The sequence below is a fragment of the Typopeltis vanoorti genome, chromosome 9 (genome assembly GCF_054136105.1).
Source record: "Typopeltis vanoorti isolate ZY-2024b chromosome 9, IOZ_Tvanoo_1.0, whole genome shotgun sequence".
Classification (NCBI taxonomy): domain Eukaryota; kingdom Metazoa; phylum Arthropoda; class Arachnida; order Uropygi; family Thelyphonidae; genus Typopeltis; species Typopeltis vanoorti.
In genome coordinates this window covers 87161904-87189420 of record NC_143557.1, presented here as the reverse complement: position 1 = coordinate 87189420, position 27517 = coordinate 87161904, and the positions used below count along the sequence as shown (strand labels likewise).

At 33.5% G+C, this 27517-nt stretch overlaps 1 protein-coding gene across 1 annotated transcript in view; it reads left to right on the top strand.

Annotated features, from left to right (window-relative positions):
- Rs1 (Dead-box helicase Rs1) overlaps window positions 1-27517 on the top strand; it is a 293164-nt gene that overhangs the window by 104369 nt on the left and 161278 nt on the right. Inside the window, exon 7 of the mRNA XM_090398602.1 lies at window positions 82-250. Within this exon, the coding sequence (XP_090254728.1) occupies window positions 82-250 (169 nt within the window). The remainder of the gene's footprint in view (window positions 1-81; window positions 251-27517) is intronic.

Genomic DNA, 27517 nt, shown 5'->3' with positions numbered 1-27517 from the left:
AATATCTTAAAGTATAATTAATGGTATAGTGTAATTCACATATTAATAAACTGAAGATATTTATTAATAATTTCAGGTAAGACTGCTGCTTTCATGCTACCTATTTTGGAACGACTTCTGTACAAACCGAAAGAGAGACCTGTTACTCGTGTTTTAGTATTAGTTCCTACTCGGGAACTTGCTGTTCAAGTTTATCAGGTGTCGAGGCAACTTTCACAGTTTACAAATGTTGAGATTGCTCTAGCTGCAGGTAAGGTGTGTGTGTGTGTGTGTGAGAGAGAAATAGTTATGTGATATAGTTGACTGTTACTATAGCAAACAAAACTATTATTATCATGGATGTGATGCTCTTCTAAAAAAAATTCAATATAGCAAAACTATCTACTATAACAAAGTTTTCCTGTGATCCTTACAAATTTGCTGTAATGAGAATTAACTTTTTGAAAATATTCATAATTTTTAAAATGTTAGCTTTGTGTTTTTCAGAGAAAATTGCAGTGCTGAATATCAGCACATGAAAAGATAATAAAATATTTATTATAATCATTTTGTAATATCATATTTAAGAAGACAAAACCATTTAAGGTGGCATCAACAGGAGTTATTAATTACTGAGTTTTAATTAATATAATGAACTAAACTTCTGTTAACTGTTATCAGAACAGGGTGTTTCAAAGGGGGTATATAACTTGAATGACATTAGAAGGTAAATAGCGATAGATGAACAATTTTTATTACACTTGGGGTTTCAATACAGACAGTTAAAGTTCAATATGACTGCCTCCAGTAATTCTGCAGACATCCCATCTGTAATCAATTTCCTGTCACACGCGGCAGAGCATGTCTGCCGTAACTTCGACAGTGGCAGCATTAATTCTGGAATGCAGCTCATCCAAATTGACTGGTAGTCATTGTACAAACACTCGATCTTTTGCAAAGCCCCCACAAGAAAAAAATCTAACGGTTTAAGGTTGAGGGAATGTTGTGGCCATGCTACAGGCATGGCCACAACCAATTGATTGGTACCAATCCATCGGCCTGGAAAATGGGCATTGAGGTACAACCTTACGTCTGTCAAGTAATGAGGAGGTGCTTCATCTTGCTGGAAATGTAAGCATCTGTCGTTGTCATCATCATCATCTAATTGTGGTATTAGGTATGGTGTGTATCTGCACATGTTACCCTTGTAACATGTGCAGATACACACCACCACCACCACCAGTAATGGTAGATTCTGAAAAAAAGAAGGGTCCATTATGGTGCAAAAAAATGTTAGCCTTTGGGGTGCTGTGAATGTTCTATGATTGCATGTGGATTTTTGCTTTCCCAAATTCTGCAGTTTTGAGTGTTTTCTTGCCCACTTATGGGAAAAGTGAAAACGATCGTGTCCAAAAAAAAGTCCTCATTTTGTTCTATCTCACTAATGATTTCTGTACAGAAATCCTGGCGCATCTTCATATCGTCTTTCTTCAAATGTTGTACGAGGGTAAATTTGTAACACCTTAAGTGTAGACACTGTTGTAAAACACACTACACAGTCACATGTGAAATTCCAATTTGATGAGATGCCCATCTGGTTGACTTCAGGGCTTCTCTGGTAACTTTCCCAAACTTCTTCCACAACAGCATCGACAGCACTTGGCCTTCTCGTTGACCTTAGATGACGCACAAAACAGCATGTTTCCACAAAATTCTTGTGCCACATGTAAATTGTATACCTACTAGGAAGTTCTTTGCTGTATTGCATGCAGAAATTACTCTGAACTTGTGTTGCAGACTTAATTTTCTCAAACCAAAACACGGCATGCTCACTCTGTACCATCGAAAGTCACTATTTTCAGATGATGTGACATAATCACATCAGCATCACTCGGCCTTCCCATTGACTTTGGATGCACAGAACAGCATGTTTCCACAAAATGCTTGTGCCTACTGGGAGGTTCTTTGCCGTATTGCCTGCGAAAATTACTCTGAACTTGTGTTGCAGACTTAATTTTCTCAAACAAAAACACATGACATGCTCACTTTGCACCATCGAAAGTCACTATTTTCAGATGGTGTGACATATCTTGCCATCTAGTGTTGTTATTAGGTAATAAAGTTACATGACCAAAAATTTATGTGTTTCACTACATTATGATACTCAGCTTTTGTACATCTTCCGAGTTATTCTGTGTTCTCCTGCAAAGTTACAAACACCCTTTTGAAATACCCTGTATAATATACCAAGGTCACTTTTATGTTTGTGAGGGAAAAAAAACAGTGTGTGAAAAAGAAATGTAATCACCTAACCATTGTTTGTCATGTGCTCAGTTTTTTTTAAGAGATGGAGATAATTGGCAGACGAGTGTTAGATAGTAAATCTCATTTAATCCAAATCAGATTCCATTCCTCTGCCAACTGAATAGTTTTGCATAAAAGACATTTCATTTGCTTAATTTTTAACTTGAATACAAAATGCATTCTCTAGTGATCATTTGGTATGAATTAATTAGAATTTAACAATTTTGTAACTACTCAGATAAAAAATACTTTTGCATTTACCCTCAAAAACATTTGCACTTCTCAGTGATTTCTCTCAAACTTATCATTTTCAACAAACATTACAAGTTTGAAATGAGCACATCAGTATGAACTAAAGATTACTAGCAACAATTAGTGTATGCTGTTAGCTGCTTAATGTGGTAGTTTTAGAAAAATAAGTTTTTTTTTTTTTAATATCTTTATAGTTAAAACCCAGTGTAGTCCCATTTAACATTTTATTTTGATTAGAAGTATTCCTTTGTTCTGTTCCTATATCAGGAGCAAATTAGCTGAAATGATGCATTTGTGAATACAAGCAAGATTTATAAAGTAATTGTCTTAATAATTTCCTTAAAATAATTTCAACAATGTTGATATTTTTTGTTCACTTTTCAGTGAAAATTGTTTTAAAGATTGATTTTTATTTAAAATAAAAATCTCTTTTTTTTAGTTTGCTTCAAATTTGTAGATGGGAAAATCAGTGAATACTTTTGTTAATCTGAGAAGAGTGATAAACAATTGAAATGCCTAAATGCATGGTGTTATAATTGGTTTGATTTCTGTTATTATGAGCACCTCTTTAGTTCATACATACAATGCACAATTGCTTTAATTGGGAAGAATGAGGTTTCAATCTCTTATGAGAACGCAAGGAACCTTTATGAGGATGATCTTTTCAAGTGTAAAATGAGCTAGTTGATCTTATATGGAGGTAGATAGGGCTCTCTCTCTCTCTCTCTAAGTTATTTAAAATGTTTTTTTTATCTGTAGATTTTATTCTAACCAATGTTGGTAAGCTCTTTTTATCTAATATATGAACAAAGGACCCTATTGATCAGAATCCACCTCACCTGAACTCATTTTCCAAAACCTAACTATTGTATTTGAATTTTGATTTACATATTATTATCACTGTAATATCGCACTAGTTTTGCAAGATTTGTCTTAATACTTCTTTAAGAAGATTGCAGCTGATGAACAGTCCATTTCCATGCCTCTATCTCTTGCTTCTGTAAGATTCTTGCCCGTCCAATCTTTGATGTTGTCTTTCCATTGCAGTCAGGGTCTTCCTCTCTTTCCCTCCACCATCCCCTGCAATACTATTCTGGGAAGCTCCAGAAGAACCCCTTATCAAATGTCCTGCAAACGCTATTTTTCTTCTTTGGATACTAGCCATATAGTCTCTTTTCATTTTGAATCTTTTAAGAACCTCTTCATTGCTCACTCCTTCAGTCCAGCTGATACGATTTATTTTTCTCAAGCATCACATTTCAAATGCATTCAATCAGTCACCCATCTCCTTATTGATCGTCCAGGACCCGCATCCATACATCCTCACGCCCCAGATCATTGTCTTGAGGATTCTTACTTTTATCTGTTTGTTCAGATTTCTGTTTCCTAATATGTGGTATATTTGGAAAAATGCTACTTTTGCTTTTTTAATTCTGTTCTTAATTTCATAATTAGATCTACTGTCTTCTGTTATCCAAATCCCAAGGTATTCAAAACTTTTTACATTTTCTATTCTTTGTCCGTTCAAAGTGATTTCCATCCCATCATTTCCTTTCCTTGAAATCTTCATCACTTTTGTCTTCTGAATGTTTATTTTCATTTTATATCTCTCATTTCCGACCCTGTTCAGTCTGTTCAAAATTCTTTGCAAGCCTTCCTCTGTTTCGCTCATAAGTACAATGTCATCTGCATATCTTATATTATTTATCAGGTGTCCATTTATCTTTATTCCATCCTTCAGATCTTCCAAGTCCTCCTTCATCATCCATTCACTATAGACATTAAAAAGGAGTGGGGGACATCCCACACCCTTGTCTCACACCGTTTCTTATGGGGGATCCATTCAGTATCCTCTCCTTCAAATCTGACCCTGGCTTCTTGAGTTTTGTATATTCTGAACAAAATCCTCATAATATTTTTATCTATTCCTATTTTATCAAATAAAACAGAGTGATTAACGTTATCGAAAGCTTTTTCATAGTCCACAAAGCATAGATATAAATCTTTATTGCACTTGATCATTCTTGCCCCCAATATCGTAGTGTTGTGATAGCTTCTCTGGTTCCCCTGTTTCTCCTGAAACGAAACTGTGCTTCATTTAATTCTGTCTCTATCATCTGTTCCATTCTTCTATATATTATGTTGATAAGGACTTTTGCAACGTGGCTAATCAAACTGATAGGTCTGAGCTTGTTGCAATCCATTGTTCTTGTAGTCTTGGGAATAGGAATAAAAATAGATCTTACGAAGTCTTTAGGTATTATATTTATATCCTCCTCCAGACTTCTATTAAAAATGATGGATAGAAGTTTTATTCCATCCTTTCCCAATGCCTCCAGTAACTCTCCTTGAATATCATCCCCTCCTGTAACTTTTCTATCCTTTATTCTTTTAATGGCTGCTTCGGTTTCCCATTCCTTAATTTCTGGGACATCATCATTTTCCATCTGATCACATTCCAGATTATCTTCATCTCCATAAAGTTCTGTAACATACTTCTTCCATCTTATCCTTTTTTTCCAACAAAATCTTTCCTCTTTCATCCTTCAAAGCACTGCTTTTTATCCTTCTCTTCTTCCCTGAAATCAAGTTCAAGCCTTGATAGACCTTTCTCATATCCTTTGCTGTATCATTTTCCTCTATTTCCTTGCAGACCTGATTGAGCCAGTCTTCCTTTGCCTTTTTAGCCAGGATTTTTACTTGTTTATTGATCTCTTTATACCTGACTAGGGCTTCATCTATGTTCTTATTCTTCCATTTTCTTCTTTTGTCCATTTTTTCTATCACCTCCTCAGTAATCCAGGGCGTCCTTCCTCTCCTCTCTGCCTCACCCAGAAGACCTTTAGCATATTCCTTGATTTTTTCTCTTAGATCAGTTCACATTACTTCTAGGAGTCTATCAGTATCAATACTCATATTTGTAAATTTAGGGACACAAAAACACACATGTTGAACAGATTATTTTATTAATTACTAATAAAATAAAACTTGACGTTTCAACTCCTATATCGAGGTCATCATCGGAAGAATACTACTGTATAAGGAACCAAGCTAATGCTCATGCCCTGTATACCGGTAAACTAAATCTACGTAGTTAATAAATCCTTTTTCCTAGCCTGACCTCTAGTGATAAAAAAAAATAAAATAAAAATCAGATAAATTAATTAAAAAAAATATATATATATAAATACAACTACAATAAACTGCTAAAGTCCTCATGTATTAATATTCTTCTGGATAGTTCTGATTGTTATAAAATGATTTCTTTCAGTTGCTGTTGAATGTTACAAACACTTCACCAGGTTGTCTTCTTGTAGTGGGATTTTTCTAAGGCTAGTTTAGGTTGTTATACAGGTTGCAGATGGGTCCTCCACATTCTTGAAATGGTTAGGCCATTGTTTTTGTTGAGATTTGGGCTGTGTTTGAGCATTTCACGACTCTTTAAATTTTCTCTCAAACCAGGTTTTGGTGCGGTGTAGGGACTTGGTATTTTTCCAGTCAATTCTGTGGTATGTTTGGAGTGCGTGGTCAGAAAGGCTGGTTTTACCCTGTTTGCCCTGTTTCCCCTATGTATGGTATGTTACATGTGCATTGTATTTTGTATACCCCCTGGGTGTGCTAGGTGTGGAAGAGGATCTTTAGAAGAACTGAGTAGGTGTCTTAACTTATTTAGGGGTTTAAAGTTGGTTTTAATGTTGTATTTGTGAAGTGTTCTGTCTATTTTTTCAGAAATGCCTCTAACATAAGGAATGGCAATAGCATTCTTGAAATCTTTTTTGTTCTTACTGGTATCTTTATGGAGGATCTTGTGAATAGTTTTTTTACTGTATCCATTTTTGATAAATGTTTGGTTGATGATCTTGTATTCATGGTTTAGAGCCTGTTCATTAGAACAAATAGTTAGGGCTCTGTTTAAGGGTGCTTATGACACCTAGTTTTTGTGTTGGGTGGTGGTAAGAATTTTTGTGTATGTATTGGCCTGTGTGTGTAGGTTTGCGGTAAACTGAGAAGGAGAGACAGCCAGAGGGAAGACGTGTGACAAGTGTGTCTAGGAAAGGAAGAGAGTTGTTTTTTTCCATTTCAATGGTGAATTGGATACGTTTGTGTTGTTTGTTTAGGTGGCTAAGCAATGTATTTAGAGCTTCGTGGCGGTGGGGCCAAATGGCAAAAATATCATCGACGTATCTGAGCCAAATTTTGGGCTTTAGACATGCATTAGCTATTGGGGAGAAAGTGGTGAGTCCATGGCTGTACCTTCTTTTTGAAGGTAAAAATTGTTTTGCCACACGAAATATCCGGAGCGGAGTACGTGGGCAAAGAGGGCCGTGATGGCATGTGGAAATATGTTCTGTAGGAGCAAGATCATGTCACTGATCGGGACATTGGTGAAAAGGGAAGTTATGTCAAAGCTGACTAATAAATCTTGGTCGTTGAGTGTAATGTTATTAATTTTATTAATGAAATTTTGTGTATTTTTTATGTAGGAAGGGGACTGACCTACCAATTCCTTGAGTGTGGCAGCTAATTTTTTGGCTAAGTGATAATTTGGGCTGTCAATTCCTTCAACAATCGGACGAAGCGGTGTGCCTGGTTTGTATGTGTATTTTTGGCAGGCCATAAATTCTGGGCGCACGGGCATACTGAGGTATTAATTTTTTTGTTGTTTCTTCGGGCCATGTGTGGACGGATTTGATTAATTCAGTTGTTTTCTTTTTGTTACGTTTTGTGGGGTTGTAGTTTACCATTTGGTAGGTGTTGTGGTCCGATATTAAATGGTTCATTTTTTCAATGTATGTTGTATGGTCTAAAAGGACAGTGGCATTGCCTTTATCTGCTTTCGTGATTATAATGTCTTGGTTATTTTTTAAGGATTTAAGGGCTAGATTTTCGGTTTTGTTTAAGTTGGTGCTTAGTTTTTTGTTTGAATTTAGTATACACGATGTTTCCATTTGTATTTTATCAGCCAGAATGGTGGGGAGGGATCTTAAACCTCTCTCATTATGATACACGATATCGTTTGTTTATTGACCTCGGAGCAATGCCGTAGTTCAAACCTTTCTTTAGCAGCGAGAGTTCACCTTGGGTGAGATTGTGGTTTGATTGGTTGATAACCAAGCAGTGATCCGATGGTGGTTGTTGCTCCTAACATTGTTTGTGGGCGATTGGCTGCTCCTTATGATGTTGGTTTGTTATTATGGCTGTTCCTTTCGTAATGGCATCTTCATGGTCTTGTGTTTTTCTATTGTTGTAGGGCTTGAAATTTCATTACTAATTTTCTTTGTTTTTCGGTAAAAAAAAAAAAAAAAAATTTCAGTAACGAGTGCTTGTCCGAGTCGTCAGTGATCCTGTCTAGAATCTCCCAAATTTCTGGAATAACATAGTTGGATAACTCAAATTTAAGTTGTAGAACTTTGGCTTGGGTGGATGCTAGATTTTTACGTGCCTCGTGGATTTGTTCTCGTAACAAGGCTTTTTCCAAACAGGCGTAAATATGGAGCACTTTAGGTGATTTAAACTTCTTTAGTTTAATGCAGTTGGGTATTACGTTGCTGTCTCTACATCGTTTCAAAAAGGCTAGTCGATTCATTAACAAGGAAACACATATCTTTAGCTTACCATAGAGGCTGCACTGCGTATGAGTCACATCTCCATGGATTATGATGATTCTTTCTTTTAAAGTTACATGGTGATCAGCACTCATATTTGTAAATTTAGGGACACAAAAACACATGTGTTGAACAGATTATTTTATTAATTACTAATAAAATAAAACTTGACATTTCGACCCCTATATCGAGGTCATCATCGGAAGAATACAACTGTATAAGGAACCAAGCTACATGCTCATGCCCTGTATACCGGTAAACTAAATCTACGTAGTTAATAAATCCTTTTTCCTAGCCTGACCTCTAGTGATAAATAAAATAAAATAAAATAAAAATAACATTTAATTTAATTTAATTAATTAATTTAAAAAATATATATATATATATATATATATATATATATATATATATATATATATATATATATATATATATATATTAATACAACTACAATAAACTGCTAAAGTCCTCATGCATTAATATTCTTCTGGATAGTTCTGATTGTTATAAAATGATTTCTTTCAGTTGCTGTTGAATGTTACAAACACTTCACCAGGTTGTCTTCTTGTAGTGGGATTTTTCTAAGGCTAGTTTAGGTTGTTATACAGGTTGCAGATGGGTCCTCCACATTCTTGAAATGGTTAGGCCATCATTTTTGTTGAGATTTGGGTTGTGTTTGAGCATTTCACACGACTCTTTAAATTTTCTCTCAAACTAGGTTTTGGTGCGGTGTAGGGACTTGGTATTTTTCCAGTCAATTCTGTGGTATGTTTGGAGTGCGTGGTCAGAAAGGCCGGTTATACCAAAATGGAGGTATTTAATGTGTCATTTGTGTTCGTCTTGTCTGATTTGGATAGCTCGCCCTGTTTCCCCTATGTATGGTATGTTACATGTGCATTGTATTTTGTATACCCCTGGGTGTGCTAGGTGTGGAAGAGGATCTTTAGAAGAACTGAGTAGGTGTCTTAACTTATTTGGGGGTTTAAAGGTGGTTTTAATGTTGTATTTGCGAAGTGTTCTGTCTATTTTTTCAAAAATGCCTCTAACATAAGGAATGGCAATAGCATTCTTGAAATCTTTTTTGTTCTTAGTGGTATCTTTATGGAGGATCTTGTGAATAGTTTTTTTGTCCAATTCACCATTGAAATGGAAAAAAACAACTCTCTTCCTTTCCTAGACACACTTGTCACTCGTCTTCCCTCTGGATGTCTCTCCTTCTCAGTTTACAGCAAACCTACAAACCTACCTTAGCCAATACATACACAAAAATTCAATCACCACACAATACAAAAACTAGGTGTCATAAGCACCCTTAAACACAGAGCCCTAACTATTTGTTCTAATGAACAGGCTCTAAACCACGAATACAAGATCATCAACCAAACATTTATCAAAAATGGATACAGTAAAAAAACTATTCACAAGATCCTCTATAAAAATACCAGTAAGAACAAAAAAGATTTCAAGAATGCTATTGCCATTCCTTATGTTAGAGGCATTTCTGAAAAAATAGACAGAACACTTCACAAATACAACATTAAAACTACCTTTAAACCCTCAAATAAGTTAAGACACCTACTCAGTTCTTCTAAAGATCCTCTTCCACACCTAGCACACCAGGGATATACAAAATACAATGCACATGTAACATACCATACATAGGGGAAACAGGGCGAACTATCACAATCAGACAAGACGAACACAAACGATACATTAAATACCTCCATTTTAGTAAAACCGGCCTTTCTGACCACACACACTCCAAACATACCACAGAATTGACTGGAAAAATACAAGTCCCTACACCGCACCAAAACCTGGTTTGAGAGAAAATTTAAAGAGTCATGTGAAATGCTCAAACACAACCGAAATCTCAACAAAAACGGCCTAACCATTTCAAGAATGTGGAGGACCCATCTGCAACCTGTATAACAACCTAAACTAGCCTTAGAAAAATCCCACTACAAGAAGACAACCTGGTGAAGTGTTTGTAACATTCAACAGCAACTGAAAGAAATCATTTTATAACAATCAGAACTATCCAGAAGAATATTAATGCATGAGGACTTTAGCAGTTTATTGTAGTTGTATTTATTTATTTATATCATCATCATCATCATCAAATTCCTGCCATGTACCCTCAAAGGGTGTACAGGATATGATAGTACTACATGAAAAAAATTACATCATTACTAACTTCCTATCTACAATTTTCCTCCAAATCAGTCTGTTACCTGTCAAGACTTCAACATTATCAGATCTTATATTTCTATTGTCGAAGGCACTTTGTACCGTATCAATCCACTTATATCTTGGTCTTCTTCTGGGTCGTTTTCCTGCCAACCTGGCAGAGAACAAGTTTTGCTAATCTTTCCTCGCCCATTCTGTTTAAGTGACCATACCACCTGAGATTAGCTCTGCTAACGCATTCCTGGATGCTGACAATGTCAAGTTCTTTCCTAATATCCTCGTTTTTAATATGATATTGCCACTGATGCCGTCTGTTCATGCCTATAATCTTTCTCAGGACTCTCATATCTGTGGTCTTTGGTCAAGTGTTTTACTTCTGACCCACCTCCGAGATCCATAAGTTAAAACTGGTTTGAACACTGTCTTGTATACGGCTAATTTAGTGTTCCGACTAATTTCTCTCTTATTCCATATGAATTTATTCAATTGAATTCCCACCATTCTATATTTTCTATATTTTGGTTTAACCAATAAGAATACAATTTGTTCGGCTAAATCCCAAATTGCCAGCCCATCCTCGTCCGTTCAGTATCCAAGTAGATACCCAACAGGGTGCACCACGAGAAGGTGAGGATTGGACATTAGGTCAGAAGCCCTGGTCGGTTCTCCGCATTCCTTTAAAGGCTATGTGGTGTACAAGACAGTGTTCAAACCAGTTTTTAACTTATGGATCTGAGAGCTGGGTAAGAAGTAAAACACTTGACCAAAGACTAGAGACCACAGATATGAGAGTCCTGAGAAAGATTATAGGCATGAACAGATGGCATCAATGGCAATATCATATTAAAAACGAGGATATTAGGAAAGAACTTGACATTGTCAGCATCCAGGAATGCCTTAGCAGAGCTAATCTTATGTGGTATGGTCACTTAAACAGAATGGGCGAGGAAAGATTAGCAAAACAAGTGTTCTCTGCCAAATTGGCAGCAAAACGACCCAGAGGAAGACCAAGATATAGGTGGATTGATACGGTACAAAATGCTTTAGACGATAGAAATATAAGATCTGATAATGTTGGAGTCTTGACAAGTAACAGACTGATTTGGAGGAAAATTGTAGATAGGAAATTAATAATGATGTAATTTTTTTCATGTACTACTATCATATCCTGTACACCCCTTGAGGGTACATGGCAGGAATTTGATGATGATGATGATGACTTCCCACCATACCAGCTTTGCTGATTCTATTGTCTATTTCTATATTTAATTTACCATCTTCAGTAAAAATCGTGCCTAAGTAGCTGAAATGTTTTACTTGTTCCACAGGTTCTCCATTCACGACACAGTTGACATTTTCAATGATTCTGCCTATTTTCATTGTCTTTGTCTTTTTATTGCTGACCTTCATACCATATCTATTACAACAGCTATTCAATGTCAGACTTGTAGCAGATTTATTTAGAAGTATAACATCATCTGCATAAAGCAAAGAGCTGACATTAACATCTCCAATTTTAATATCAGGTTTAATACCACTTTCCTTCATAATGTGATCCATATAGATATTGAATGACAGAGGGGATAATGTACATCCCTGTCTCACACCAGATTTAACATTAAACCACCTTCCTGTACCTCCTTCAATTCTAACTGCTGACTTACAACTCAAATATACACTAAGTATTGCTTGATATAATGCCCCATTGACACCATATAACTGCAGCGTATTGAATAGCTTCTCTCTTGGCACCTTGTCATATGCCTTTTCCAAATCGACAAAACTTAAATACAGATCTTTGTTATATTCCCATGCTTTCTCGACTATTTGTCGTAAAGTGAAGATCTGATCCTGACAGCCTCTATTTGGTCTGAATCCAGCTTGTTCTTCACCAAGCTTTTCTTCCACAATTCTTCTCAACCGTTTCTCAAGTATACTTGCATAGATCTTGCTAGGAACACTCAGTAGGGAAATACCTCTGTAATTCTCACATGCAGTTTTATTTCCCTTTTTATATATGAGTACTATGAGAGCCCTACTCCAATCATCGGGAATTATTCCCTCTGTCCAGGCTTTCTGAACTATGCAGTGCAGCCACTGTAAGACTCTTATACCACCATACTTCAGCATTTCTGGTCGAATATCATCTACTCCTGCTGCCTTTCCACATTTCAAGCCTTTGATGGCTTTTTCTACTTCAAGTATGGATATGCATTCCTGACTGCATGCCTGGTCAGTGTTTTTTATCACTGTGCTGTCATCACTGCGCTGTCATCACTGCTTGTTTCATTTAGCAGTTTTTCAAAGTAATTACTCCATACTTCAAGGATATCTTTTTCTCCTGTTTTCATTTCACCTTTATCATCTCTAATTCCTTTTACAGCACTCTTTCCTCCATTCTTAAGCTTCTTCAACAACCTCCAGAATATTTTGCCACCTTCTTGATATTTATTTTCTATATTCTTGCCAAAGTCCTCCCATGACTTTTGTTTCGCTAGTTTTACACAGTGTTTAGCATTCCTGCATTTGTCTCTATATTCTCTAAGAGCACAAGCTGACTTATTTGACAAGAACTTTTGGTAAGCTTTCTTCTTTTCCTTCACTGCCTCTTTAACTTCCTGTGTCTCCCCAGGGAGTTCTGATTTTTTTATCCTTACAGACAACCTCACCACATGCCTCTCTGGCAGAATCAATCAATGTTTTCTTCAGAGTTTGTCACTGAATGTCCAAGGTTTGATTCCTGTTCTCAAACTCTTTCATTTGTTCTTCAATAATCTTTGTGTATTTTAGTCTACAGTTCACATCTGAGAGCTGCTCAACTTTTATTCGCTTTAAAACTTTCTTACATGTTATTCTTTTCAATATGAAATTTAATTTTATGCTGCTCAAGACTAAATAGTGATCACTTCCAATTTCAAATCCTCCGTACACTCTGGTGTACAGAGGATTTGAAATTGGAAGGGAGAAAACATCACTATCAACAATAACATAGTCAATGAGACTTTTCTTATTCCTAGTTTCTTCTCTCCATGTGAATTTGTGCACATTTTTATGTTGGAACATGGTGTTAGTAATAACCAGTCCATGCCCTGAGCAGAAATCCAACAGATATTTGCCATTATTATTAGCTTTGCTCTTTTCTCCAAATTTTCCCAAAATATTTTTGTATGTCTCACAATCATTTCCTACTCTGCTATTTAGATCCCCAACAAGGACAAACTTTTCATTTATTTATATATACATTTATTTATATATATATATATATTTATATATATATTGTTTTTTTAATTAATTTATTTTATTTTTATTTTATTTTATTTTATTTTTTTATCACTATAGGTCAGGTTAGGAAATACGATTTATTAACTACGTAGATTTAGTTTACCGGTATACAGGGCACGAGCATGTAGCTTGGTTCCTTATACAGTTGTATTCTTCCAATGATGACCTCGATGTAGGGGTCGAAACGTCAAGTTTTATTTTATTAGTAATTAATAAAATAATCTGTTCAACACATGTGTTTTTGTGTCCCTAAATTTACAAATATGAGTGCTGATCACCGTGTAACCTTAAAAGAAAGAAACAGTATCAATACTGCTAATCTTATTTTCTAGTTCAGCTTGATATTTCTCTCTAATATCTTTTCTTTTTAGTCCATCAATTCTTATTTTTCTAGTTTCATTTTCTTTATTTATTCTTTTTAGCCTGATTTTTATTTTAATTGTGAGCAGGTTATGGTCACTATTGCAGTCTGCTCCAGGATAAGTTTTTGTATTTTTTATTACATTTCTATGTTTTGAATTAATTAATATACAATCATTCTGATTTCTTCACCTCTCTGTCCAGGTGCTCTCCAAATGTACAGTCTTCTCTCATGTTGTTGAAACCAGGTGTTAGTCACTAGTCACTATCAATTTGTCTTTTCAGCAAAACTTTACCAGTCTGTCTTCCCTTTCATTTCTTTCTCCCAAACCCCAAGGGCCCACCAGACCATCCTCTCTTCCTTTCCCTATCTTTGCGTTCATATCTCCCATTACTATCAGTATATCTCTGTTATTTTTTAAATGTAAACATTCCTCTATTTGTTGATAGATCTCTTCAACTACTTCATCTGTATGATCTGTTGTTGGTAAGTATGCTTGAATTATGAGGATATTTTTAGGTTTGGCCTTTATTTTCAAAGCAATCACTCTTTCAGATCTTTGCCAATATCCCTCCACCATATTGGCTACCCTTTAATCCAACATTATTCCAACACCCCCCCCCCCTTTGATGTTCTTCTCCTCCTGAGTAAATAAGTCTAAATCCATCGTTTGTTCTTATATCTCCTTTCCCTTTCCATCTAACCTCTGAGAGTCCAAGAACTGATATCTTCATTCTTTTCGTTTCTCTGATCACATTGGCCATCTTCCCTGCTTGATACATTGAATTAACATTCCAGATGCTGATATTTGTATTTTCTTTGAGGTTCATTTTCTTATGTTGTGTGCTTACATTATCTCCAAAACTTCCTGGAGGCTTTGATCCTGCAGCATCATTTGAGGTCTTATCCTCCTGGGACCCCAGCATAGATCTACAAACCCCTGTTAATATTTAATGATTTATCCTATATAGGCTGCGCCATTAGTTATTTATAATGTGTATTATAAATAATATTTCATTTACTAACAATTATTTTTATTTTTGACTCCGAGTGTCCCTATATGTTATTATATTTGCACAAAGAGTTCACTCCAATTGGTGCAATGACTTTAACTCACTCTTTCAGAATCCAACTAATCATTGACTCAACACCAAGTACAAAATAAACACATTTAATAAAACTTAAAACAATATATATACACTTCTAGTAAAATACATAACTACAAATACAGATTATATGGATCCAAGGCCTTATTAAAAAAATACAAACTTACTCTTAAGACAAAACACTTTTTCTTTACAATCACAAAAAAAATGTTCATAGTCTTATTCTCTTCCTGTTAAGGCTCTTTTCAAGATCCCTTTAAAAATTCTTTTTTACTGCCTCACACAAAACAAAATCAAGTTCCTTCCTACTTGAATATATCTTGGCCAGTTTATAAAAACTTAGTTTCAAGATTTCCTTTTTCTTCTGTACTTATTCCTTCTTGAAACATATTATTTCCACTATTCCTTTTTCGGAATACAATATGAAATTTCCTTTTGACTGCCGCACACAAAAAATTCAAGTTCCTTCCTACTTGAATATATCTTCGGCCAGTTTATAAAAACTTAGTTTCAAGATTTCCTTCTTCTTTACTTATTCCTTCTTGAAACATATTATTTCCACTATTCCCTTTTCGGAATACAATATAAAATTTCCTTTAACTGCCGCACACAAAAAATCAAGTTCCTCCCAACTTGAATATTCCTCGGCCAGTGTTCTAAAAAACTTTCCGAACGCTCTCTTGTTTACCACTGTAACTTGGATACGCAACGCTTTCTTGTCAGCTGTCAATCAAACATCAAGTTCACTCCGGGAGCATGCGCACTTCAACAACGTCAGAAACTACGCATTGTAATAATATGGCTGACTCGCTGTATCCACCAGCGCTGAAGAAAGTCTTTCACAAACACAAAATTCAACATTTAAAATTACAACAAACTTTCTTATAAATAATACAAATAATCAATTAAGTAAGTACTTCAATATTTTTACTTCTTTACATATTACTTCTAATATAATTATTTTCATAGCAAGCACATCACACGTGCAGACACTGCGTGTATGAAAACAAAAACTAACAAGCAAAATTAATACGTAAAAATATTCAGAATTTTTAATATGATTATTTTTACATCAGTTTCATTTTTCTGTAAAAAAAAAATTTTTTTTTTTTTAAAAAAAAATTTTTTTTTAAATATTTAACCTACATCTAAACAAACTTTTAATATTTATTTCTAGATCGTTATATTTTAATTCTAATCTAATTATCTAATCATTATGTATATCTTCTGAATCACTAGTTTCAGAATCATCTGACACTAGAGATAATTCTGAACTTTCTTCTTCCAAATTAGTATACTTAAATATTTCATTTTTATACCTTTCAAACACTTCATTTAAACTACTTGAATGATGTCCTAAATCTATAGAATCATCACTATCAGAATCAGTTTCTACAGGTTTTTGTGATTCTAAAAGTTTCTGGGATTTCTTATCCTTACTAACTAAATTTGAGGTATCTTTAACTTCCCTCTTCTTATTTAATCCTATATTTATCAACCTATGAAATTCCGCTATACTTTCATCAATATTAGAATCAATTTGATTATCATTATTCCTACATTGTACATCATCTGAAACATGTGTCTTGGGAATTCTAAAATTTCTTGTATTTTGGTTCACTTTACCAAAGTTTAATTTTTTCTTTCGCTGCATATTTGAAGTATGAATATTAGATCTATTCCCTTTCCTATCATTTAACTTTGAATAAGATTCACAATTAGTATTAGGAAAACTACATTCATCCTTCAATATTTTATTCATATTATCACCTAAAGTAACTAAATTTTTATTTCCCAAAAAGTACCTTTTTAATCTATCAGAATGTACATTTAAAATTTTACTAGGATTATTGACATCTTGAATTCTGAAATTCACAGGAGAAAAATTGTCTAAAATTCTAAATGGACCTAAGGCTTTCTTTCCTAATGTCCCAACTCTTTTAATACTAGATTTATCATCTAACAATACCAAATCACCTGGTACAAAAGATTTATATTTTCTAAAACGATTTATATATTGTCTAGTTTTCTGAGCACTTAATTTACTTATCTCACCTACTAGTCTATGAGTAGTGGAAAACTTATCTATTACTAATTCTAAATATTCATTTATATCACTGTATCCTGTATTTGGAATAACTGAAACAAGTTCATTAGGAAAAACTGGGTCAAAACCATATAATGCAAAAGATGGTTTTTCCTTGATAGCAGAATGAAAAGCAGACCTACATGCAAATAATGTTTGAGAGATATGTGTATCCCAATCATTCATTTTGGTGTTTGCCAACTTTGAAAGTATTTGCTTTATGTTTCTATTTAGTCTTTCACACATACCATTACATTGCGGATGATAAGGTGTTGTAAAAATCTTCTTAACATTAAGCAATTTACATAACTGTAATAATAGTTCAGATGTGAAATTTGCTCCTTGATCTGAAAGTAAGGTCTGAGGAGTTCCATATCTACAAACTATCATATTCAAAAACTTTCTTGCAATAGTTTTTGCAGATTGGTCTTTCATTGATACTGCTTCAGGAAATCTAGTTAGCATGTCTATGACTACTAGAATATACCTATTTCCTTTTTTAGTAATTGGTAGAGGACCTACTACATCAATAGCAACAGCTTGAAATGGTCTAGTTGGAATTGGAAATGGTTGTAAAGGAGCTTTTCCTCTAAAAGGGGATCTTATTTGGCACTTATGGCATGACTTGACATACGTGAGTATATCACTCTTCATACCTTTCCAGATGTAACGATCCTTTATTCTTTCCAAAGTTCTAGAAAACCCTTGGTGTCCTGCTAAGTCAGAATCATGGAAAGTATACATAATCCAAGGAATCATTTCAGTTGGTGCCAATATTTTCACCTTCAATTTTCCATCTTCCATTTTTCTAGACAAGAGTAACCCATCTTTATCTAAATACAAGTTATCCAGATTGAAAAATGTATCTAGTTGAGTTTCCTCTTTCAATACTGCCTCATAAATAGTTTTTAGTATGGGATCATCCTTTTGAGCTTGGATAATCTTATCCTTTTTCCAAATTTGTATACTAGGATCCTTATTCTTTAGAGTTTCAATATTAAATACTTGATCACTATCACTAGTATCTAGAAAAACTTCAGGAGACTGCTTTAATTTTCCACTGTCACCTGATTTCCTATCCAAACAGCATTCTACTCCACACAATGATACTGTATTATCAACAAAATTACACACAAACCCATGACGTTTCAGAAAATCAATTCCAAATATTATTTGTACATTTGGATTTGAAGATTCTGGAAGAACAATTAATGAATGAGAAACTTTCAATGGAAAGCAAGGAATTGAAATAAAGACATTGATTTGCCTATAAGCTGAAATTTCAGATTCAAATATTCCTTTTAACTTAATTGGATTGCTTAAAACTGAAATATCATTTGGAATTAGAGATTTAATTTTGTTAAATAAGCTATAAGAAATGAGTGAAATGTGTGCACCTGTATCAAGTAAGATTTCACAAGGTACATCTTCAATAAATCCTTGTAATACTGTTAAAGGATTACTTTCATTAGCATAAGGAGCTAATGCTACATCAAACTTTCTTTTATGGTTATAGCTGTCTTTGGCTTTACCCATGTTTAGTGAATAGTTTGACATTTCTGTCCTTGCCAGTATAATATTGGAATAATAACTAATTCCAGATTTACCTTTATTCTCTGATTTCTTATTTTGAAAACAAGATCTATCTCTAACATAACAATCTTTAGCAAAATGACCCTGTTTATTGCATCTAAAACATTTTGGAATGTATCTTCTATGAGATGCTTTATTCCTATCAATGTCATCAGATTTACAAGAAAAAGATTGATTATCTGTAAGATTTTTCAACATTGATAAATCCGACATCATCTTAAACAGAAGTTCCTGTCCTTGTATTATGGGTCTCTGTTGTCTTTCTATTTCTTCACTCAGAAATGTTTTCAGTTCCTCATATTTTTCCAAATCATGTAATTTTATCCTGGAATCAGATTCTGGAATATCTTTAGTAAAATTCACAGAAGTTTCCTTAGACTTTTTCTTTTTATTTTCAGCTTTACCCTTTTGAAGCTTTTCTTCTCTCATTTTATCAGTACCCACAATGCTAGAAGAATGAGTTTGATTATGCTGAAAAGAATTTACTTGCTTATTGCTTGAGGAATGAAAAATATCTCTTAATCTTTCTTCCTTTTCTTTAACAAGCTCAAAACATTGTTCAAGGTTTCTAACTTTTTTCTTATACGCTGTTTCTTTTAAATTATCCTTGAGGCCAAGCCTAAATTGATTAAAGAGCAACCATTCTAAAGAGGATTTCTCTTCAGATGAAATATTAAATCCATGAGCAATGGTCCACAATCTATGATAATATTCAGAAACAGATTCCTTATTACCTTGGATACACTGCTGAATCTTCCAAATGTTAGGCCCTAATTCTCTTACATTTGAAAATTCTGATATTAGCAAACTTTTAAAGGTTGCATAATTGTCAGTATCTCGTAGTAAAGGAGATGTGTTTAAGAATGTTTTGGCTTTTCCCAACAATTTATTACGAAGTATAATTAACAAGTGAAAATCTGACCAATTTCCTAAATCTTTAATTTTTTCTGCATACTTAAAAAATGTTTCTATGCTTTCACTACTATCACCTGAGAAAGAAGGTATTACTAAGGTTGGATTTATTAACCTAAAAAATTCTTCATCATTAACTGAAGGAACTTTACTACTAATATTACTATTTTCTGTAGCCATTTTTTTTTTTTTTTTTGAGTCAAGATTTGCCTTTTGGATTCTAAAATAGTTTAGTCATAACCAATTATCCTGTAGTCGACTGCGCCATTGTTAATATTTAATGAATTTATTTATCCTGTAGGCGACTGCGCCATTGTTAATATTTAATGAATTATCCTATATAGGCTGCCTGCGCCATTGTTATTTATAATGTGTATTATAAATAATATTTCATTTACTAACAATTATTTTTATTTTTGACTCCGAGTGTCCCTATATGTTATTACATTTGCACAAAGAGTTCACTCCAATTGGTGCAATGACTTTAACTCACTCTTTCAGAATCCAACTAATCATTGACTCAATACCAAGTACAAAATAAACACATTTAATAAAACTTAAAACAATATATATACACTTCTAGTAAAAATACATAACTACAATTACAGATTATATGGATCCAAGGCCTTATTAAAAAAATATAAACTTACTCTTAAGACAAAACACTTTTTCTTTTTACAATCACAAAAAAAATGTTCATAGTCTTATTCTCTTCCTGTTAAGGCTCTTTCCAGAAGTTACAAGGTTCTGTACTTCATTTTCTAGGATCCCTTTAAAATTCCTTTTTACTGCCTCACACAAAACAAAATCAAGTTCCTTCCTACTTGAATATATCTTGGCCAGTTTATAAAAACTTAGTTTCAAGATTTCCTTTTTCTTTACTTATTCCTTCTTGAAACATATTATTTTCACCATTCCTTTTTCGGAATACAATATGAAATTTCCTTTTAATTGCCGCACACAAAAAATCAAGTTCCTCCCAACTTGAATATTCCTCGGCCAGTTTATAAAAACTTAGTTTCAAGATTTCCTTTTTCTTCAGTACTTGTTCCTTCTTGAAACATATTATTTCCACTATTCCTTTTTCGGAATACAATATGAAATTTCCTTTTGACTGCCGCACACAAAAAATCAAGTTCCTCCCAACTTGAATATTCCTCGGCCAGTTCATAAAAACTTAGTTTGAAGATTTCCTTTTTCTTCTTTGCTTATTCCTTCTAGAAACATATTATTTCCACTATTCCTTTTTCGGAATACAATATAAAATTTCATATTATATTCCGAAAAAGGAATAGTGGAAATAATATGTTTCAAGAAGGAATAAGTACAGAAGAAAAAGGAAATCTTGAAACTAAGTTTTTATAAACTGGCCGAGTAATATTCAAGTTGGGAGGAACTTGATTTTTTGTGTGCAGCAGTTAAAGGGAAATTTCATATTGTATTCCGAAAAAGGAATAGTGGAAATAATATGTTTCAAGAAGGAATAAGTACAGAAGAAAAAGGAAATCTTGAAACTAAGTTTTTATAAACTGGCCGAGGAATATTCAAGTTGGGAGGAACTTGATTTTTTGTGTGCGGCAGTTAAAAGGAAATTTCATATTGTATTCCGAAAAAGGAATAGTGGAAATAATATGTTTCAAGAAGGAATAAGTACAGAAGAAAAAGGAAATCTTGAAACTAAGTTTTTATAAACTGGCCGAATAATATTCAAGTTGGGAGGAACTTGATTTTTTTTGTGTGCGGCAGTCAAAAGGAAATTTCATATTATATTCCGAAAAAAGAATAGTGGAAATAATATGTTTCAAGAAGGAATAAGTACAGAAGAAAAAGGAAATCTTGAAACTAAGTTTTTATAAACTGGCCGGTAAATATTCAAGTTGGGAGGAACTTGATTTTCTGTGTGCGGCAGTTGAAAGGAAATTTTATATTGTATTCCGAAAAAGGAATAGTGGAAATAATATGTTTCTAGAAGGAATAAGCAAAGAAGAAAAAGGAAATCTTGAAACTAAGTTTTTATAAACTGGCCGAATAATATTCAAGTTGGGAGGAACTTGATTTTTTTTGTGTGCGGCAGTCAAAAGGAAATTTCATATTATATTCCGAAAAAGGAATAGTGGAAATAATATGTTTCAAGAAGGAACAAGTACTGAAGAAAAAGGAAATCTTGAAACTAAGTTTTTATAAACTGGCCGAGGAATATTCAAGTTGGGAGGAACTTGATTTTTTGTGTGCGGCAATTAAAAGGAAATTTCATATTGTATTCCGAAAAAGGAATGGTGAAAATAATATGTTTCAAGAAGGAATAAGTAAAGAAAAAGGAAATCTTGAAACTAAGTTTTTATAAACTGGCCAAGATATATTCAAGTAGGAAGGAACTTGATTTTGTTTTGTGTGAGGCAGTAAAAAGGAATTTTAAAGGGATCCTAGAAAATGAAGTACAGAACCTTGTAACTTCTGGAAAGAGCCTTAACAGGAAGAGAATAAGACTATGAACATTTTTTTTGTGATTGTAAAAAGAAAAAGTGTTTTGTCTTAAGAGTAAGTTTATATTTTTTTAATAAGGCCTTGGATCCATATAATCTGTAATTGTAGTTATGTATTTTTACTAGAAGTGTATATATATTGTTTTAAGTTTTATTAAATGTGTTTATTTTGTACTTGGTATTGAGTCAATGATTAGTTGGATTCTGAAAGAGTGAGTTAAAGTCATTGCACCAATTGGAGTGAACTCTTTGTGCAAATGTAATAACATATAGGGACACTCGGAGTCAAAAATAAAAATAATTGTTAGTAAATGAAATATTATTTATAATACACATTATAAATAACAATGGCGCAGGCAGCCTATATAGGATAATTCATTAAATATTAACAATGGCGCAGTCGCCTACAGGATAAATAAATTCATTAAATATTAACACCCCCTCCCTGGTAGCATACTGTACAAAATCAGACCCAGAGGTCCCATCTGTTCTTGTGCATAACTCATTCTTCCATATTGACTTGTTCATCATTACTTGGAGAAAGAGAAAAAGTATGCAGTATGCATAATGGTTCTCCATTGCCTTCCATGCATCTTAATACTTACTTACCATAAATGTACTCATTCAAAAGCTATTTCATCCTCCATTTTCTTTTGCTCCATATTTCCCATAATTATCATATTGAAATGATTTTCCATTAACTTAAATCATTGTTCATATAACCTTCAATGACTTATCCCTAATACTTATATTAGGGATAAGTCATTGATTGAGACAATATTGCTTACTTTCTAGAATTCCATAGTTAAGTTCTTACAAATCAGCATAATATTTCTTTCATTATTTTTGTCATTGCACAACTGTACAGGTGATGAGAAATTTGCTGGTTTTCATTGAGTTGTTCAGTCTCATATGGAGATTTAACTTCACCTGTTGTGAAGTGCACATGCAATTAATGGCTTAATTTATACTGAAACCAATCATTGCACCTCACCAACAGGGCTTGCATAAAACACAATTATCATTCATAGTCAGTCATTGTCACTTCATTTCTATATTTTCAGAGCAAATCCCTTGTTTTATTTTATTTATTAATAGCTAGAAGTTGCTAGCTTTTCACTGTGATCATTTGCAAAGATATAGTCTGGAATACAAGCTAAGTACGTACTAAATTGCTAATTGAGCAGCTACGTATTGTGGAAATTACATTTTTACTACAATCTAAACTTAGTAATCTTCCGTTGTGTTAAAGTATTTCATCAAAATGCATCTGTTATAGAAAACCTACCAATGTTGGGTTTAAAGTTCACTTCTGCTATCTCTCTCTTCCCATTTATTAATTAATTAATTTTTTTTTCTTTCAGAATAATTGAAAGAAATAATTTTTAACAAACATTTGTCAATACAAAACATTTGTTCCTGTAATATCACTCATGTCGAATAAACTGAAAGTTTGTTTAGACATTGGAACAAGAGCATCGAGCACCAGTTTAGTGGAAGAAAACCAGAACTTACAGATTGTTATTTGCTATAGGCAAGAATTAATCATTGATTCTTCATCATACTCTCTCTCAAACTGGTTCTTCACTGTATACTTTGAGAGTAAAATGTTATCCATGAAACCCTTATCACACTTAAAAATAGTTAATAAACTGTATTTTTTTTTTTTTTTTTTAAAGAAATGTCTTTGACTTCAGGACCTCTAATTTGAATTTTCTCTTCCTGTTGCGGAAAAATTATCTTTAATTCAATCTAGCTCCAATTATTTTTAACTATTGTCAGTCGCAATATAATAATTTATTATATACAGCATTATACTAATTAATATATTCATTCCATGTAAGCTATAGTGATTAAGTTAAAATAAGTCAAAAACAGGTGTGATTTCTTCATTTAGATTATCACATATGAGAAAATTGGGAGAAAAGAGGACTGAATATTGATGGAGAATACTTAAGCAATCTATGATTCTCTTGATGATATCATTCTAATAGCAACATCAAAATGAACTAGAACATGTGATTATTGAATTAAATGAAGTAAGTCTGGATATTAGCGTACAAATAAATATGGATAAATGAAAAATAATGTATAGTGGAACTACTTCAGAAAAAAGAACAAATTGAAATAAATCAAAGACAGTTTAAAATAGTGAATTCATACAAATATCTAGGACAAATCATTACAAGCAACTATAAACTTCATAATGAAATTTCAGCTAGAATAACAACAGGATGTACTCTTCTAGCAGAGGGCTTCACATTCAAAACCCTTAGTGCGAGAATGACCATATAGTGTCCATTGACATCACATATGAATAACTAACATTTATATAGGTTAAGTGGAGCATTATACAGAGCAATACATAGTCTATATATATATATGTTGTAAGTCAGCAATTGGAATTGAAGGAAATACAGGTTGATGGTCTGATGTAAAATCAGGCATAAGATAAGTGCACACTATCTCCATTTTTATTCATTACCAATATGAATTACATTATGACAGAAAGTAGCATCGAACTTGATATCATCTGAATTAGAGAGATATTTTTTATACAGTTGATGTTGTACTTCTAAACAAATCCAGTTCATCTCCAGGATTCTCTGACTAAATTGAATAACAGCTGTAACAAATTTGGCATGAAAGTCAGCAATAAAAAGACCTGTGAAAATTGGCAGGAATATAGAAAACTTCAGCTACATTTTTATGGAGAATCTATTGGACAAGTAAAATGTTTCAGCTTATTTATTGCAGTTTTTAGTGAAGATGGCAAATTTAATATGGAAATAAGCAACATTGTAAGAGTAGTTGGTATTATTGGGAGAAAGTTAAGAATAAATTTATATGGAATAAGAAAGAAATTAAGCCAAAACACTAAATTAGCAGTATAAAAGACAGTATTCAAACCAGTTTTTAAGTTATTTATCTGAGAATCTAGTTAGAAATAAAACACCTGATAAAAGACTAGAGTTCATAGATATGGGAGTGCACAAAATTAGTAGAGTGAAAACAGAGCATCAATGGCAGAATTATAGTAAAAATTAACATATTCGCAAAAAACTTGACATTGTTATCATTTCAAGAATGTGTGAGCAGAGCTAATCTAAGGTGGTAATGGTCATTTAAACAGAATGAGAGAGCAAAGATTAAGAAAACATTGTTTGATGCTAGAATAGCCAAAAAAGATGCAGAGGAAGGCCAAGATCTAGGTGGATTGATTCAGTCAGAACTATCCTGGAAGTCTGAAATATCAGATATGATAGTATTTGAGTGCTGACAAGTAATTGACTAGTTATGAATAAAATTGTTGATAGGAAATTAGTACTAATGTAAATCATGTTGTGCTGTCTTAGTAACTTGTACTCCCCTTAAGGGAATTAACACATCAAGAAATTGATTTCTTGATGTGTTAATTCTTGATTCATTTTATTGTTTTATTTATTAATACATCATTTTTAAAAAAATATATGGAAGTTAAATATACAAAAAGTGGATGAATAATTTATCTTGCATACAGTATGCAATGTATTTGTTAAAAATTAACAGATTACCTGTAATGTGCATATAGCTGCATCATATACTTTCATAGTTTCCATACCTTCATGTACAATTGGTATAGCTTGACACGTGCTTTTCTATACTTAAGTGTTTTTTTGCAGGGAAGCAAGTGAGACGATGTGATTAATTATGTAGAATTGAAGATGAAATATAGATTCATGGAGCATGATGTAGTTTTTTAGAAACCTATAGTACATTGGGGGAGACTGGAATGCAAAGATTGTCAAAAATAACACTGGATGGGAAAAGCTTATGGGAAAATTTGGATATGGAGAAAGAAATGAACATGGAGAGATGCTTCTGGAATTTGCCATGGATAATAACCTGATGTGCAATACCAAATTCCAACAAAAAGATTGTTGTAAATGGACATGGCGCTCCTTCGATGGCAAACACAGGAATATGATCAACCTGATATTAATAGACCAGAAATGGAGAACCTCAGTTCAACAGTGCAGATCATTCCAAGGAGCTGATATTGATTCGGACCACAGCTTAGTGATTGCGAATATAAGACTAAAACTGAAACAGAAGTACAAAGGAAAGTTCCAAAAAGCTAGAGACATCTCAAAACTAAATGAAGACAGGATAAGAACAGCATATCAGAACATATTGGAAACTAAGCTTAAGACCCCAAGTGAAAAACAAAACATAAATACAAGAGCAGAACGACTGACTACAGTGCTAAATAAAGCAGTAGAGGAAGTAATTCCTGAAAGAGAAAGGATCAAAAAGAAATGGATAACTCAGGAAACCCTAAAATTGGTACAAGAGAACTGAAACTTAAAAGAGATAATTCAGAGGCAGCAGATGAGTTATTCTGTCAAAAATGCAATGAAGTACGGAAAGCAGCAAGATCTGATAAAGCCAAATGGTTGGAGGACCAGTGCAAAGACATTGAACAGTACCATGGAGAACACAAAACTAGAGAGGTCTACAAACTTATAAGAAATGTCAATAAGAAGTAGCAAACAAGATCAGTAGCAGTCAAAGATGAAAATGGTAAAGTAGTGATGGACAAGACAGAAATCATACACAGATGGACAAGATATTGCAGCAAACTATATAAAAATCAACTAAATGATACTGGAACAGAAGTAATCAAAGAACTAAAAGCAATCTCTCCACCAGCAGAGATCTTTGAAAATGACATCTTGGAAGAAGAGGTGAATAAGGCTATAAAACATCTCAAGAACAACAAGAGTCCTGGAAATGACAACATAATAGGCGAGATGCTAAAATATGGGGGAGAATCATTTGCAAAAGAAATACATAAGGCCATGTAATGAAATGAAGATCAGGGTATGCCCCAAAGAGTGGAAAAAATCGGTCTTGGTTGTTCATAAAAAAGGCAGTGCTTTAGAATGCACCAATTACAGAACTATTGCATTAATAAGTCATCTTGGCAAAGTGCTGATGAAAATACTAACAGAGTGCCTGAAGGGGCATATGGAGGCACGTCTTCCGGATGAGCAAGCTGGATTTCGACAAGATTGAAGTACAGTGCAACAAATACTCACACTAAGACTAATAGCAGAGAAAGCTCGAAGAAAGAGCAAAAAGATATATTACTGTTTCGTGGACTTCCAAAAAGCATTTGATAATATTGACCAAAATATAACATGGGCTGTCTTGGAATCCTATGGTGTGGACAATAAATTGATCTGCCTGCTAAAAGATATAAAAGCCAAGTACAAGCAAAAATCCGAATAGCAGGTGAGACTGGAGATTGGTTTGCCACTAGTCGAGGCACAGAACAAGTGGACCCAATATCACCAGTCATCTTCATCACACATCTGGGA